This window comes from Propithecus coquereli, unplaced genomic scaffold (genome assembly GCF_000956105.1).
Source record: "Propithecus coquereli isolate 6110/MARCELLA unplaced genomic scaffold, Pcoq_1.0 Scaffold111, whole genome shotgun sequence".
NCBI lineage: Eukaryota > Metazoa > Chordata > Mammalia > Primates > Indriidae > Propithecus > Propithecus coquereli.
In genome coordinates, this window is record NW_012135081.1 from 5125122 (window position 1) to 5140582 (window position 15461).

General features: G+C 39.5%; 1 protein-coding gene across 2 annotated transcripts in view; it reads left to right on the forward strand.

The window, feature by feature from the left end:
- NCKAP1L (NCK-associated protein 1-like) overlaps window positions 1–15461 on the forward strand; it is a 43031-nt gene that overhangs the window by 3592 nt on the left and 23978 nt on the right. For both annotated transcript variants that reach the window (XM_012653861.1, XM_012653869.1), the window contains exons 4-15: window positions 5368–5424; window positions 6205–6347; window positions 7488–7578; window positions 7670–7807; window positions 9079–9127; window positions 9226–9382; window positions 13211–13267; window positions 13569–13665; window positions 14216–14325; window positions 14497–14629; window positions 15010–15091; window positions 15281–15339. In XM_012653861.1, the coding sequence (XP_012509315.1) occupies window positions 5368–5424; window positions 6205–6347; window positions 7488–7578; window positions 7670–7807; window positions 9079–9127; window positions 9226–9382; window positions 13211–13267; window positions 13569–13665; window positions 14216–14325; window positions 14497–14629; window positions 15010–15091; window positions 15281–15339 (1173 nt within the window). The remainder of the gene's footprint in view (window positions 1–5367; window positions 5425–6204; window positions 6348–7487; window positions 7579–7669; window positions 7808–9078; window positions 9128–9225; window positions 9383–13210; window positions 13268–13568; window positions 13666–14215; window positions 14326–14496; window positions 14630–15009; window positions 15092–15280; window positions 15340–15461) is intronic.

Sequence of the window (15461 nt, forward strand, 5' to 3'; positions counted from 1 at the left end):
TCAAAAAGTTTCAGATTTTTAGGCCGGGTGCGGTGGCTCACGCCTGTAATCCTAGCTCTCTGGGAGGCCGAGACGGGTGGATTGTTTGAGCTCAGGAGTTCGAGACCAGCCTGAGCAAGAGCGAGACCCCGTTTCTACTAAAATTAGAAAGAAATTAATTGGACAACTAAAAATAGATAGAAAAAATTAGCCAGGCATGGTGGCGCATGCCTGTAGTCCCAGCTACTCGGGAGGCTGAGGCAGGAGGATCGCTTGAGCCCAGAAGTTTGAGGTTGCTGTGAGCTAGGCTGACACCATGGCACTCTAGCCCAGGCAACACAGTGAGACTCCGTCTCAAAAAAAAAAAAAAAAAGTTTCAGATTTTGGATTTTGAATTTTTGGATTGGGGATGGTCAACTTGTATAACCTATAAGTCTTTGCATTATTTAGATTTTAAAAATTTCAAGTACTTTTCCCTGATATTTTATTACAAACCTACTGAAAAATTCCAAGAGTAGTACAATGAATATCATTTTACAATTCTCTTGGATCCCCTAATTGTCAGTATTTTGCCACATTTACTTATCCCTGTTTTTTTTCTGAACCATTTGAGTTAGTTGCAGACATCATGACATTTCCTTCCCCAAATATTTAAGTGTACATCTGCTAAGAACAAGAATATTTTCTTACTCACCCTAATACAGTTATAATACTCAGGAAATATAACATTGCTATAATATTATTGGGTAACACATAACTTATATTCATAGTTCTCCAGTTGTCTCAAGAATCACACATTGGATTTACTTATGTCTCCTTAGTCTTTAATCTAATTAATAATAATTCCCAGCCTTTATCTTTCACAGCACTGACCTTTTGAAGAGTCTAGGCTAGTTGTTTTTTAGAATATTGTTCAATTTGGATTTGTCTTATTGTTAACAGCTTTTAGTAGCAGTACTACATGGTGATATTTTATTTAAATTTAAAACAATGAGCACATACTATTTTTGTAAAAATAAAAATTAAAAATTATTTAATACAATGTTTTTGAAAAACAAATTGATGACGTGTTTCTGAAGTCTTAAAAATTAATGTAGTAATTCTATTTCTAAAAATTTGTCTTAAGGAAACAATCAGATAGAAGTACAAAGATATGTGTAAGAATGTATTGTGTTGCATTATTTATGACAGTTACAACTTGATGATGATATATCCAATAAATAGATGTTTGGTTGACAGTTCAGAATACATGTGCATACATGAATATTCTGCAGCTGTTAAAGATGATAACACATTATTTATATTAATTGGCATGGAAAAATGTTTTTCATATATGTTTAATGTAAAAGCAAATTACAATACAGTTTAAGATATAAGATGCCCGTAAAATGGATATTTACATAGCTAAATGTGCATTTAAAGAAGATTAGAATTTCTGATTGGTGGGATTTTTAATAATTAATTAATTTTTTAAGATTTCTACTTTTGTTATCCAGTTTTATTTTATTTTTTATTTCAGGGTGTTATGAGGGTACAAACATTATGGTTACATTTTATGTCTTTGCCTCACCCAAGTGAGGGTTAGAGGCATGCCCTTCCCCTCTATAATGCTCCCCGTGTCCTTTAGTTGTAGGCTTACCCCTCATCCCCCTGATCCCTGGAGATGGGATTATTAGTGGTTTCAAAAACTAATTAAAGTTAAACTTATCTGTATTTTCTAATTTTTCTATAATAAACATGTATTATATATGTATTTAAGAAATAATACAAATTTTAGCCCTCTGAACAATCCAAGGGCTGGTATTATAATATTTTTTCAGGTGGTACAAGAGTACAGGCCCTGCCTTAGGTGCTCTGTGCCTACCCCAGGGAGGCTAATCCAGGACATTCATTAGATCACTCAAGGAAGAGAGAAGTGGGAACGTGAAGGACTGTAAGATCTGAGGGAATGCCAAAGGTATTAATCTTGGCATCGAGAGTAGTGGCTGGGAGGAGCACAGGCACTGGTAGAGGCAGTGGAAAGAATGCTGGAAGCATATAAAAAAGCCTCTTACTGGAAAAAGTTGGAGTCCACGGGGGATTTTAGAGCATCTGCTGGTTGCCGCAGTTGTAAAGTCCTGAGCCTAAGGTGTTTGGTACAGCTTGCTTAGGGCAGGAAGGGAAGTAAGGACCTTGAAGTAGGGTCCGTTGTAAGGCAGCTAGGCACTGAATTAGACAAACTTGGTTTCACATCTCAGCTTTACCACTTATAAGCTGTACAGCTTCAGACAAAGAACTGTTTGAATCCCAATTTCTTTATCTATAAAACGGAGAAATAAAATTTACTGTATGGAATCTTTGTGAGAATTAAATGAGATAATGCATGGAAAACATCTAGCTCAGCGTTCAGCATATATTAACAGTTAAGTAATAGGCCAACAAATGTTAATTCTGTTCCCTTCTGTCCACTTCTGACTCTTGTTCTTAGAGGATAAGACCTATATGGTGACATTGGTTGTGTGAGTGGCTGAAAGTGAACTTTAGCTATATCCCGCAGGCTAGAGTTATAGAAGGGCGTTACTAGCAAATGAGGCAACATAGAGCTAGACAGAGGTCTAGAGGTCAGGTAGCATAAAGGGAAGATATGACTCTGGGTTCAAATTCTGGTACCACTGCTGACTAGCTCTGTGATCTTGGGCAAGTTTCTTTTCTTCTCTCTCTTTTTTTAATCTTCCTTAGAAACTTTAGTGGAAGCTTGCTTTTTTTTTTTTTTTTTTTTTTTGAGACAGAGTCTGTGTTGCCCGGGCTAGAGTGCCGTGGCGTCAGCCTAGCTCACAGCAACCTCAAACTCCTGGGCTCAAGCGATCCTTCTGCCTCAGCCTCCCGAGTAGCTGGAACTACAGGCATGGGCCACCATGCCCGGCTAAGGAAGCTTGCTTTTATATGTTCAACATAGTCATTTCTGAGATGATACAATCATTAAGCATTTCAACAATTACCACATGGTATCAGCTAATGATAATTGACATCTTTCAAGTTAAACAATGTTCATTCTGGATGAATGGACTGATTTTGGACTATATAATAAAGTTGTACAGAATTCCAGTCATTTTTCAGTGGTTACATTTCCAGTGGGTGTACTTATAAAAAATAAACACAAATACATGGCAGTAGGTTACAACTTATTATTCATTTTCATTTTACAAAGAAAAAGACTTTAGGTAAATACCATTAATTATACAAAGTTACCAAATTTCTCCTCAAGATTATTTTCTACAGAAAAATTATATATCATTAATAGTACATTTTATTACTTCATTAGAAATTTACATCAATGTACAAGTTAAAAATTTGTATCCATACAAAACTAAAATAAACATAACTACTTTCTATTCTTTCTTAAAAATAAGGTTTACTGAGTTATTATTAGTATTGTATTTTTTTTTTATTTCAGGGTATTATGAGGGTACAAACATTATGGTTACATTTTATGTCTTTGCCGCACCCAAGCGAGGGTTAGGGGCATGTTGGGCAAGTTTCTTAACTGCTCGTAGCCTTGGTTTCCCCATCTGTTAATTTAGACACAGCCTTTTTGGGAAGATAAATTGGAAAAATTTTTCCTACACATTTTAACATGTTTTGACAAATGTGTATGCCTGTGTAGACACCACCACAATCCAAGCATAGGAAATTTCCATCACTCCAAAAATTCCCTGTGTCTTTTTTCCCCTTCAGTCAATCCCTACCCTTCACTCCTAGCCTCAGGCAACCACTGATCTGCTTTCTAGAGTAGATTTTTCTTTTCTAAAGGTTCCGGTAAATGGAATCTATACAGCATGTATTCTTTTGTCTCTGGCTTCTTTCCCTCAGCATGATGTTTTTGAGATTTATTTATATCGTTACACGTATCAGTGATTCAGTTCCCTTTTTTTTTTTTTTTTTGAAACAGAGTCTTGCTTTTGTTGCCTGGGCTAGAGTGAGTGCCGTGGCGTCAGCCTAGCTCACAGCAACCTCAAACTCCTGGGCTCAAGCGATCCTTCTGCCTCAGCCTCCCGAGTAGCTGGGACTACAGGCATGCGCCACCATGCCTGGCTAATTTTTTCTATGTATTTTTAGCTGTCCAATTAATTTCTTTCTATTTTTAGTAGAGACGGGGTCTCGCTCTTGCTCAGGCTGCTTTCGAACTCCTGAGCTCAAACAATCTGCCCGCCTCGGCCTCCAAGAGTGCTAGGATTACAGGCGTGAGCCATCGCGCCGGCCCCTTATTGTAGTTTTAATTTGCATTTCCCTGCTGACTAACATCATTGAGAATCTTTTCATGTGCTTATTTTCCATTTGTATATTTTTTTTGTGAAGTGCCTTTTCGAATCTTTTGACAACATATTTTAAAAATAAAAATATACAAAATATACTCTTTGATCCAGCAATTTTACTCTTATAGAAACACAAGTAGCAATGTGCAAAAAGGCCAGGAACTGGGAACAAAATGAATCGGTGGGAGAAAGTCTGAATGAATTGTGGTATACCATAAGCTATTATGCAACTGTCAAAAAGAATGCATTAGTGCTCTACCAGATGACTTTGAGGACTTTAGCAAGCAAGGTTGAATGAGAAAAGCAAATGACAAGAAGGGTGTAATATTATCTTAATTTTGTAACACAAGTGATGACCAAAAAAACCTGTCTCTCTTTCTTTTTTTTCTTTTCTATCTAACAGAATTATATAAATAGGGAGAAAAATAAGAAAAGACATATTAGGTTGTTACTGGTTTACCTGGGTGTTGGGCAGGATGGAGGGTGGGTGCTGATGTGGATGGGGGTGGGAGGGGTGGGGGGGGCGGGGAAGGAAGTGCCCACAATAAAACTGCACATTTATTTAGGTAAAATTACATGTGAAAAGAAAAAGAATTCCTATCACAAAAGAATGAGAGTTAAATGAAGTACATGCAAGTTACCTACTAAGTACTTAACATATAGTGAGTGGTCAGTAGATAGAAACGCATGGCAAGTTGGCTAGTATTCCCATTTGTTAATGATGTACTCCCGAGAACAGGAGATGGAATCCAAGAACAGATTTATTTTGGCGTTTGTCAAAAATGGGTTTGCTTTTTGGCACTTTTGAAATCGCCTATTAGGTGATCTGTGTTTTGTAAACTTTTTTATGTGGAGGAATGAGACACAGGGATGGTAAGATCAAGGACGGTGTGTATAATATGGTAGAGACTTGTGCCTACAGAAACATAGGCATTTGGCAGTGTAGCCTTACTGATGGCTTACTGAGGAGGAACTTCCTCTTTTCAACAATGCCTTTCTTCTGTTATTTGATGGCTTTCTAGAATCTCAAATTCTAGTAGTACATGTCACCTTCTCTTTATTCTTTATTCATTCACATCTTCAATTCCACCCCCAGGATCATGTTTATGAACTTCTCAACACCATTGATGCCTGCCAGTGCCATTTCGATATCGTAAGATCCTTTGCAATTCTCTTCTATCATAGAGTCAAAGAAAAGGCCAAGGTGGGACAGTGTGGGGTGGGATGGGACTGGAAGAATGGCTATTTCATTTGTTCCATCTCAGGATTATAATTGTTTTGTAAAAAGTACTAAAGATAAAACATATTTACATGTTAAACAGATCAGCAATGTGATTTAATTAATATAAAATTTACGCAAAAATCTTACTCCACTTCTTCCAGCTCCCAAATGCTACCTTATTTCCTGGTGTCTTTGCATCTTGAGCCCATTTTTAGAGCCTCTGACTTTTGTTCCAACTTTCTTCTTTTGGATTTTTCTGTTAGTTTCTATTTCTTCCTTTCTTTTTTTTTTTTTTTTTGAGATGGGGTCTTGCTCTGTGGCCCGTGCTGGAGTGCAGTGGTTCAATCATAGCTCACTGCAACCTTGAACTTCTGGGCTCAAGCAATCCTCCTGCTTCAGCCTCCCAAGTAGTGAGGACTAGAGGTGTGAACCATGACACCTGGCTTATTTATTTATTTATTTTTGGTGGGGATGGGGTCTCACTCTGTTGCCCAGGCTGGTCTTGAACGCCTGGCCTCAAGAGATCCTCCTGCCTTGGCCTCCCAAATTGCTGGGATTATAGATGCAAACCACCACACTTGGCCTGTCAGTTCCTACTTCTAAATAGACCCATTCAGAATCATTTAGCACTGTCTGGAGTAGTTGGAGAAATAGGGAGATCCAAATTAATTGGCCATGCTGTTCTTGAGTTCCTTTGCATTTTCTTTGCAGAATCTCAACTTTGACTTCACTCGGAGTTACTTGGACTTGATTGTGACTTACACCTCAGTTATTTTACTTCTGTCACGGATTGAGGATCGACGGATACTCATTGGCATGTACAACTGTGCCCATGAGATGGTGCATGGTCATGGGTGAGTTAAGGGAGGATACTATATGGACAGTCTCATAGATGGTTCTACGAGGTAGGGGATGGATACAAAGGATAGATGCCATGAGTTCTCATATAAGAACCTATAATCTACATGATAACCTAGGCAAAACAAGGTACACTTTTACATATACAGTTGACCCTTGAACAACACTGGTTTGAACTGTGCAGGTCCACTTGTATGCAGAAGTTTTTCAACCAAACATGGAGCAAAAATACAGTGTTCATAGTATGTCGAACCTGAGTATACAGAGGGCCTACTTTTCGTATATCTGGGTTCCTCAGGGCTGATGGTGGGACTTGAGTATGCATGGATTTTGGTATACACGGGGGTCCTGGAACCAATCCCCTGCATATGCTGAAGGACAACTGCAGTTAACTCTTGAATATCTGCTAGTGGATTATCCAGTTTGCACTATTTCTGATCAATTTTAATCCTGGACTGGCTTCTACTCTGCTTTTCAGGTTATTACAAAAGGCAAAGAAAATTCCTTTTAGTATGGGTAGGGATAATATTAGTAAGATAAAGCCATTAGAAGTAAGTAATGTATGATAATACATTTGAAGCCAAATACAAATGGATTTTGGATTAGCTGCAGTTATGTCCTCCTCCATTAGTACAAATATAAGTATTTAAGGGCTGAAAAAAACAAAGATCAGAGGGATCAGAGTGGGTTGTGGCCTATCGTTCTATGCATGATGTGTGTTCCCATGTGTCTACGTTGATACTTAGGCACATGCTTTATCTGTTAGCTTTGAATATTTATGTGTCCTTTTGGGTTGTATACAGATTTGGGTCCAGGCTTATTACTTGATTTCCAACTAATTGACGCAACTTTATTGAGTACCTATCATGTGTCCAACCCAATTTTGGGTGCTTATAAGGAAAAAACTTTCATGGACCTATTCAAAATTGTATTGTTCTGTCTAGCCACAGTTTAGTACACCTGAGCCTGGAGTGGGGTCTCTGTACATGTAATTCCTAGTTTAGTAAGCATATCTTTGGAGATGGTGGGGAATGCCAGTCTATGCACACATCTTTGTCCTATATCTAAACATAAGAATTTATGTCACAGTTAAGGGAGGATTGTAACTTCTTTTTCTTCTGCTTGCTTTCTTCTAGTGACCCCAGTTTTGCTCGTTTGGGTCAGATGGTCTTGGAGTATGACCACCCTCTGAAAAAGCTGACAGAAGAGTTTGGGCCTCACACAAAGGCAAGTTCCTCGGGAGAGTGGAGAATTCCTCAGGCAGAAGTACATTGTCCTCCTTGTGGACATTAAGGTTTCATTTGCTTTTCCCCTGCAGGCTGTGAGCGGAGCCCTCCTCTCTTTGTATTTCCTCTTTGTCCGAAGGAACCAGGGGGCTGAGCAGTGGCGCAGTGCCCAGCTTCTAAGTCTCATCAGCACCCCCCCAGCCATGATTAACCCTGCCAATTCAGATACGGTGAGTTCCCTTTTCCTTTCATTAGTGGAGGCATTCTCTTCACCAAGGCCATCTCTGTTGAGGGTGCTTCTTTCAGGAAATATCAACCCTAAGAATGCTTTAGCTCTCTTCTAGGATATGCCTCTAAATTGATCACTTCTAGCTGGGTGTGGTGGTGCATGCCTGTAATCCCAGCTACTTGGGCGGCTGAGGTGGGAGATCGTTTGAGTCCAGGATTTGAGACCAGCCTGGGGAACATAGTGAGTTGCAATCAATCAATCAATTAAAAAAATTGATCACTTCTTGTAGCTTAAAAAATCATGTTTGGGTTGGAGCTTTTGTTTGGACCAGGATTAGTGTGTGTCTGCTCATAGAAGAAATTTAGTAAATATTCAGAGAATGAATGAATGAAATAGAGTCATTAGGCACCTATTAAGCCCAGTAGGAATTTGAGCTTAGGAGTCAATTAATTAATAAATGTTTTTGTTTGACAACTATGGGCCCAAAGTCCTTCCTTCAAAGAACTTATAGTCTATTAGGGAAGATATGCCATGTCATAAAAATACAACTGGTACCAGATTAGTGATAAGTGCCAAACAAATGATATATACTTTAAGTGGTAAAAGAATCCAAAGGAGGGAGAACGTTTTAGTTTTGTTCTCCTCATTTTATTGTTATTAAAAGTATCCGGGCCGGGCGCGGTGGCTCACGCCTGTAATCCTAGCTCTCTGAGAGGCCGAGGCGGGCGGATTGTTTGAGCTCAGGAGTTCGAAACCAGCCTGAGCAAGAACGAGACCGTGTCTCTACTAAAATTAGAAAGAAATTAATTGGACAACTAAAAATAGATAGAAAAAATTAGCCAGACATGGTGGCACATGCCTGTAGTCTCAGCTACTTGGGAGGCTGAGGCAGGAGGATTGCTTGAGCCCAGGAGTTTGAGGTTGCTGTGAGTTAGGATGACGCCACGGCACTCCAGCCCGGGCAACACAGTGAGACTCTGTCTCAAAAAAAAAAAAAAAAAAAGTATTCGAACGGTTGAAGACAGGTTATATTAAACTTCCAGCCCAAGCTCCTTTTCCTTTTTCCAACTATATTCTTTTTTTATCACTTCACTTTCAGTGCCTCATCTTCATTACTGGCAGGTTTCCCAGCTATTGGTTTATCAAAGTGCCCTAATCCAGCCTGGCAAAATAGAAGTTGATTTTGCTACTTAGATTCTAGCTTGACTTTTTTCCTTTAGGGGAAGACTAAGATAAATAACTGTTTGACCATCTCTGTCTCTCTTCTCACAGATGGCCTGTGAATATCTGTCTGTGGAAGTCATGGAACGCTGGATTATAAGTAAGTTTGGTGGCAGTAGGTGGGAAGGGATACAGCAGCATGTTACCCGGAGAACAAGTTCTAGAAATCTGCCTCTGTACTGTTTTACCCATCCACAGTTGGGTTTCTTCTGTGTCACGGGTGCCTCGACTCCAACAGCCAGTACCAGAAGCTGTGGAAGCTGTGTCTGCAGGGCTCCCTGTACATCACTCTTATCCGGGAGGAGGTGCTACAGGTGCACAAGGTCACCGAGGACCTGTTTAGCAGTTTGAAAGGGTGAGAAACGTGAGAGCCAAGCTGATCTTGGGGGATTTTTAGCCCCTCCCAATGTCCTTTTTTAGCCTCCATTAGCGCTTCAGAGTATGGGTTGTAAGGGTTAATTCTAACTATTGAGGAAATCATTATTGAATATCTACTATTTGCTAGGTGCGTCACTGGGTTTTAGGGATACAATAATTCATAAGATAACATGGAGGTTAAGAGCATGGACTCTGACACCAGTTTGCTTGGGTTTGAATTCAAGCTCCACCACTTCCTAGTTGTGTGACCTTGGGCAAGTTACTTCTCCCTGCCATTGCCTCAGTTTCTTCATCTATAAAGTGTGGATAATAGTAGTACCTTCCCCATGATCTACTTCCTAGGGATGTCATGAAGAATAAAAGAGTTATTATTTGTAAAGCCTGTAGAAAAATGCCTAGTACATTGTAAGTGCTGTGTGCTTGTTAAATAAGAAAAGACAGTTTCTGCTCTCAAGGAATTTACAAACTGGTGGAAAATAGACAAACTTGTGATATAGTAAGGGATTACGATGTGTAAACACAGAGTACCGTGGGAGCATTTAGATGGACACTTAAAGTGGCCTTGCAGGATCTGGAAAAACCTGTAGACAGATAGACCTGAAGAGCTAAACAGATGAAGTGTGTGTGTATGTGTGTGTGTGTGTGTGTGCGTGTGTGTGTTTGTGTTGGGTAGAAAGTCAGGGGAGTTGCTTAAGGCAGAGAAAGATATTCTAGGCAGAGAAACTGTCAGGATATTTGAATTGAGAGAGCATGGCAAGTTCTACGAAGTTCATGGAGTTCAGTGCATGGGCAGCTGGGTTACGAAGGTGGGGATGTCAAGAGTTGAATTTGGAGAGGTAAGTTGGGACCTTGTATGCTCTGCCATGGAGTCTGAATCTGTCCTAAAAAGGATAGGGAGCTTTTGAATGATTTCAAACAGAGGAGTGACATAATCATATTTGCATTTTAGAAAAGATCACTCTGGCTGCAAGAAGAAAAAGTATATGGGAAAAAGTAAAGACATGGATTAATTAAGTAAATTAGGAGGAATTCATGATGATGTTAAGGTTTCTGGTGTGGATATCTGGCATTCTTTAAGACAAAAGAACAGCCAGATGTGGTGGCTTGCTTCTGAAATCCTAGCTACTCAGGAGGCTGAGACGGGAGAATTGCTTGAGCCTAGGAGTTCAGGGCTGCAGTGAGCTATTAGAGTCACTGCTCTTTAGCTTGAGTGACAGAGTGAGACCTCATCTTAAAAAAAAAAAAGATAAGAGAATATGTGACTAAAAGTAAGTTTGTGGGAGAAAGCTTGTATATTCTGTTTTGAACAGGTTGAGTTTAAAGTATGTATAGGACAGTGAAGATAAGATGAATATGTGTTAGAACTTTTACTTTGTGATCCTGGAACTCAGGAATGATGTCTGGATTCAGATGAAGACTGGTGAACTGGTAATCAAAGCTATGAAAGTAGATGAATTTACTCAAGGAGAACATGTGGAGTGAGAAAAGGATGGAACAAACCTCTGCGTACATTGATATTTAAGGGCCAGGCATGGGCAGAGAAATCAGGGAGGGATATTGAGAAGAAAAGGGGAAAGTGAAGCCAAGGGAAGAAGCATTCCAAGAAGAAAGAACTGGTTATTTATGTCAGATGATGTTGAGAGATCAAATAAAATGAGGATTGAAAAGTATTCATTGGATTTGGCTGTAAAGTCCTAGTGCCCTTCTTGTGAACAACTTCAGTTGAGTGATGAGATTGAAAGCTGGGTTGCAGTGGGTTTAGAAGAAAATGAAGGATAAGTAATTTAATGAATAATTCTTTCAAGAAGTTTGATGTAAAGGCAAGAATAGAGAGAGCCATAATGAGAAGGAGGTGTGGGATTAAGGAAAGGGTCAAAATACCTATATTACTTTTTCTGGTTGCAAATAAAACATCCAGAAATGTAAAAAATACAAATTGGAAGTTGGCTATAATCTCACCTCCTTGAATAGTTTGATGAACATCCTCCAGATACTTGTGTGTATATATAAACATATAAAGGTATACATTTATTTTCAACCTTATATAAGTAATGTTTAAAAAGCAATGGATCTACACTCTATATTCTAAAGTTTGCTTGTTTTCACTTACCATATTTTGGCTGTCTTTGAATATCAGTGCATAAAGACTTATTCTTTTTAACAGTCGAATAATATTCCATTATGTGGTTATACATAATTTGTTTACTCAAATCCCTATTGATGGACATTTGAACTGTTTCCACTTTTTAAAATCATCACAAACAATGCTGTAATGAATATTCTTAGACATATATATTTGTGAATCTATGTGACTATTTCTATAGAGTAAATTCTAAGAAGTTGGGTAAAGAGTATGCACATTTTAAATTTTAATAGCTCTTACCAAATTGCCCTCCAAACAGATTATATTATCAACAGTCTGTGAGAATATCGACTCTTTATACTCTCAATAACTGGGTAGTATGATTAAAAAAAACATTGCCCGAGTTAAGAAAGCATAAATCTAAGAATCATAATTAGAAGTTACAGGAGGTGGCTTTGGAAAAACTTGCTAATGATTACTGTTTCTCAGGAATGGAAGGGATGTCTGAAGTGTGTTCAGTTCCCTATCTCTAAAAACAGCAACTACCATGTATGATTTATAGTTTAGGGAGTTCTTTGACATAAATGATCTAATTCGATCTTCATAATTCAGGTACAAGTATTAATATATTTTTTATAAATGAGAAAATTGAGGCTCAGTTTCAGCATCACTCAGTTAAGAAGAGGTAGAATTAGGAAATAATTCTAGATTTTTTTGACTCCTAATCCTGTCTCTTTCCATTGTACTATGCAGAGGTTGAAATAATTATCCAATAGGAATGCTGTGGCTTTGAATTCTGATTTAATTAAGATATTTTCCAACTCCAGATTTCTTTGATTTTGTGCTAATTCCAATAGAGGAGTGGTTTGGAGAAGGGAAATGAGAGGTTATGAAGTCCCACTAAAGTGGTAACAGTGACACAGGACAAGAGAAGACAGCTATAGGGAACTTAGCACAGGGTCTAAGGTAATGCTGGGGTTTTGAGCATGGGTCACTAGTAGAAAAAAGGAGATACGGTCAGGAGAGTCAAGTATTGCAGACAAACCAAAAACAATGAAAAGGCCATTTAATTTTGTGATACAAAAATTCACATTGACCTTGGAGAGAGCAGTTTGCTTAGTGGAATTGTGGAATTCAAGGGTCAGTGAGAGGTGAGGAAGTAAAGAGTATAGGTGTTTCTTTGGAGGAGTTTGGTGGTGTGGGAGAATTGTGGATTGTCATGGTCAAACTAGGGCCTTCTTAGAATAAGGGAGGCTTTGAACTTGTTTGTTGGGAGAAGAGAATAAGCTAATGAAGAAGGAAAGATTAAAGTGACAAAGAGATAATAGATAGTTACATTCTAAAAGGAAGCGTGCAGGAATGGGACCCAAGGTAGAGCTGGAGTATCTACTTTTACCTGACAACAGGGCCTGTGTTATACTTATGCACTGCTCCTCTTACCCCTCTCAAACCTGGAAGAGTACCTTGACTTGAAGGAAATCTAGCCCAGCTTTGCCATTAAAGCCCTATGTGACCTTGGCAAGTCATTTCCCTTCTCTAGGTCTTATTTGCCTTATCTGCAAAATAGTGAGGTAGAACTGAATGATCTTTGGAAAGACGCGGCCAGTGTGGGCTGCCCATTCTCCCCCCGGGCTGCAGGTTGGACTCTGAGGACTGGGAAGGTGGGGCAGAGCCCCTGACTGGTAGTATGGCCAACACTGCTGTGCTTGTGTCAATCCTCAGGTATGGCAAGCGAGTGGCAGACATAAAGGAGAGCAAGGAACACGTAATTGCAAACAGGTAAAGGTGGGGAATGTGCTTTCTGAAAGGGGATGGAATAGGAATCTCGCCTGACATTTGTTCTCACCTAAGCCATCCCCAGTTTCTGTATAGCTTTACCACCTCAGCTGAAGAACCTGCTGCTGCCCCACAGACTCTTGTGTTTGGTTTTAATTTTTTTTTTTCATCAAGTCTAACTTTAGCGTTGGACCTTCCTCCTGCCTTACATCACTTCCTAAGTGCATCTCGCTCCTGTGCTGCCTGTGGAGGATTTTTAAGGGTGGGAGAGGCAATGTTCTCTAGTTTCCCTTTTCTTCCTCAGTGGCCAGTTTCACTGTCAACGGCGGCAATTTTTGCGGATGGCAGTGAAGGAGCTGGAGGCTGTGTTAACTGATGAACCAGGACTACTGGGTCCCAAGGCAAGAGAAAGAAATGGTGGGAGGGGGACAATGACCAGTGATAAGACACTCTATGTGGGGAGTGACTTGGCATTCACAAGATTTTGCATTTCTGAGTCTTTTGTGATCTATTTGTATGTGTATATGCTGATTCCCTTGAATATTCTTGGAGCACCCCAAAGCTTTTCATATCTCTGTTTTTGGCACTATCATAGCATGTCATATATTATAGCTAGCTATTTGTGTACTCGTCTTATGATCGGTTTGAGTGTGAACTAATTGGAGACAGCTTGATTTTTTGCTTTAAACCACATAAATGCCCAGTAAATATTTCTGAAATTTAATTTGATAGGGAGAGAGGGTACTGACTGTGAGCCAGTGTCAGCATACGTACGTGTCTGATTTTGCGTCACGTAGTTGAGATTGTTTGTGGGTGTGTATGTTTATTATTGGACACTGTTGGTGTGGCTACACAATTGTATCCATATGTATATTATCATGGAAGTTTTCTCTGTGCTTTGAAATCCACTTTTAAAGTTGAAAATTCTAATAGTCCCTGTCCTCTCCATAGGCTCTTTTTGCTTTCATGGCCCTGTCCTTCATTCGTGATGAGGTCACCTGGCTGGTTCGCCATGCTGAAAATGTCACCAAGACAAAGACACCTGAGGACTATGCTGACTCGTTAGTACTTGGCTAAGATATGGCTAAGAACCCTGTCCTTGGATGAACCAGGGACAAGGAGACATCAAATGACCTCAGGAGGTCTTAATTTCTGCCCTGTTATCACTGTGTTTGTCTTAATTCAAATTTCTAGTCTCATACATCTCTCTGTTCTCATCCTCAACTTTATAGGAGCATTGCAGAACTACTTTTCTTGTTGGAGGAGATTAGGGCTCTGGTCCGAAGACACATCAAAGTGATACAGCAATACCACCTGCAGTACTTGGCAAGATTTGATGCTCTTGTGCTTAGTGACATCATTCAGGTATGATGTTTAATTGATTTTACTTCGGAAATTTCAAGGCAATCCCTGCTCATTTTCCTATTGGAGCTAACCTGGCTGAATCTTGTGCTTTCTAGATTGGGTGTCAAAAAATACGATTTCCCCCTCTACATTGTTAAAAAAAAAAATCTCAGCCATCCTTTTTTTTCCTCCTCCCTAAGTAAAACTACATAGAAATAGGAGACAAAAATAAAGAGAAGCTTGGTGTTAACATGCCAAAGAACCCAGGAAGGTTCCTCCATCTCTTGCTTGGCTTTTTCTCTTGGTTTTTGGCACTTAGCAATGCTTCTACCTTCATACATTGACTGAACCCTGTGGTCCCGGTTTCTATCCTGGGAAACCTATGCCCACTCCTCTTTTAGAACCTGTCTGTGTGTCCAGAGGAGGAATCCATCATCATGTCCTCGTTCGTCAGCACTCTCTCCTCTCTGAATCTCAAACAAGGTAACTTGGGGGGAGGTGGAGAAGGCAGGGCATATATGAGGGTGAACATCTTTTTTCTAGAAATATTGACCTTTCAGCCAGAGAATGGGACAAGATGTCTTTGAAGAGGACCTACCCTTCCATGCAGTTGGATATTAGTCTGCTGTTTTATTGTGTCCTTTAAAAAACTTGCTTCTGTTTTTCTTGCAGTTGATAACGGAGAGAAATTTGAATTCTCAGGATTGAGGCTGGACTGGTTCCGCCTACAGGTAATTGTCTGTTGCTGTTAATGGTTCCCATCCTCAGATTCTTCCTTCCCCACAATCCCTTATCTTTTTATCTCTTAAGTTCTGCTTTATGGAGTGAGTCAATCTCGAAAACTGCCGACTGG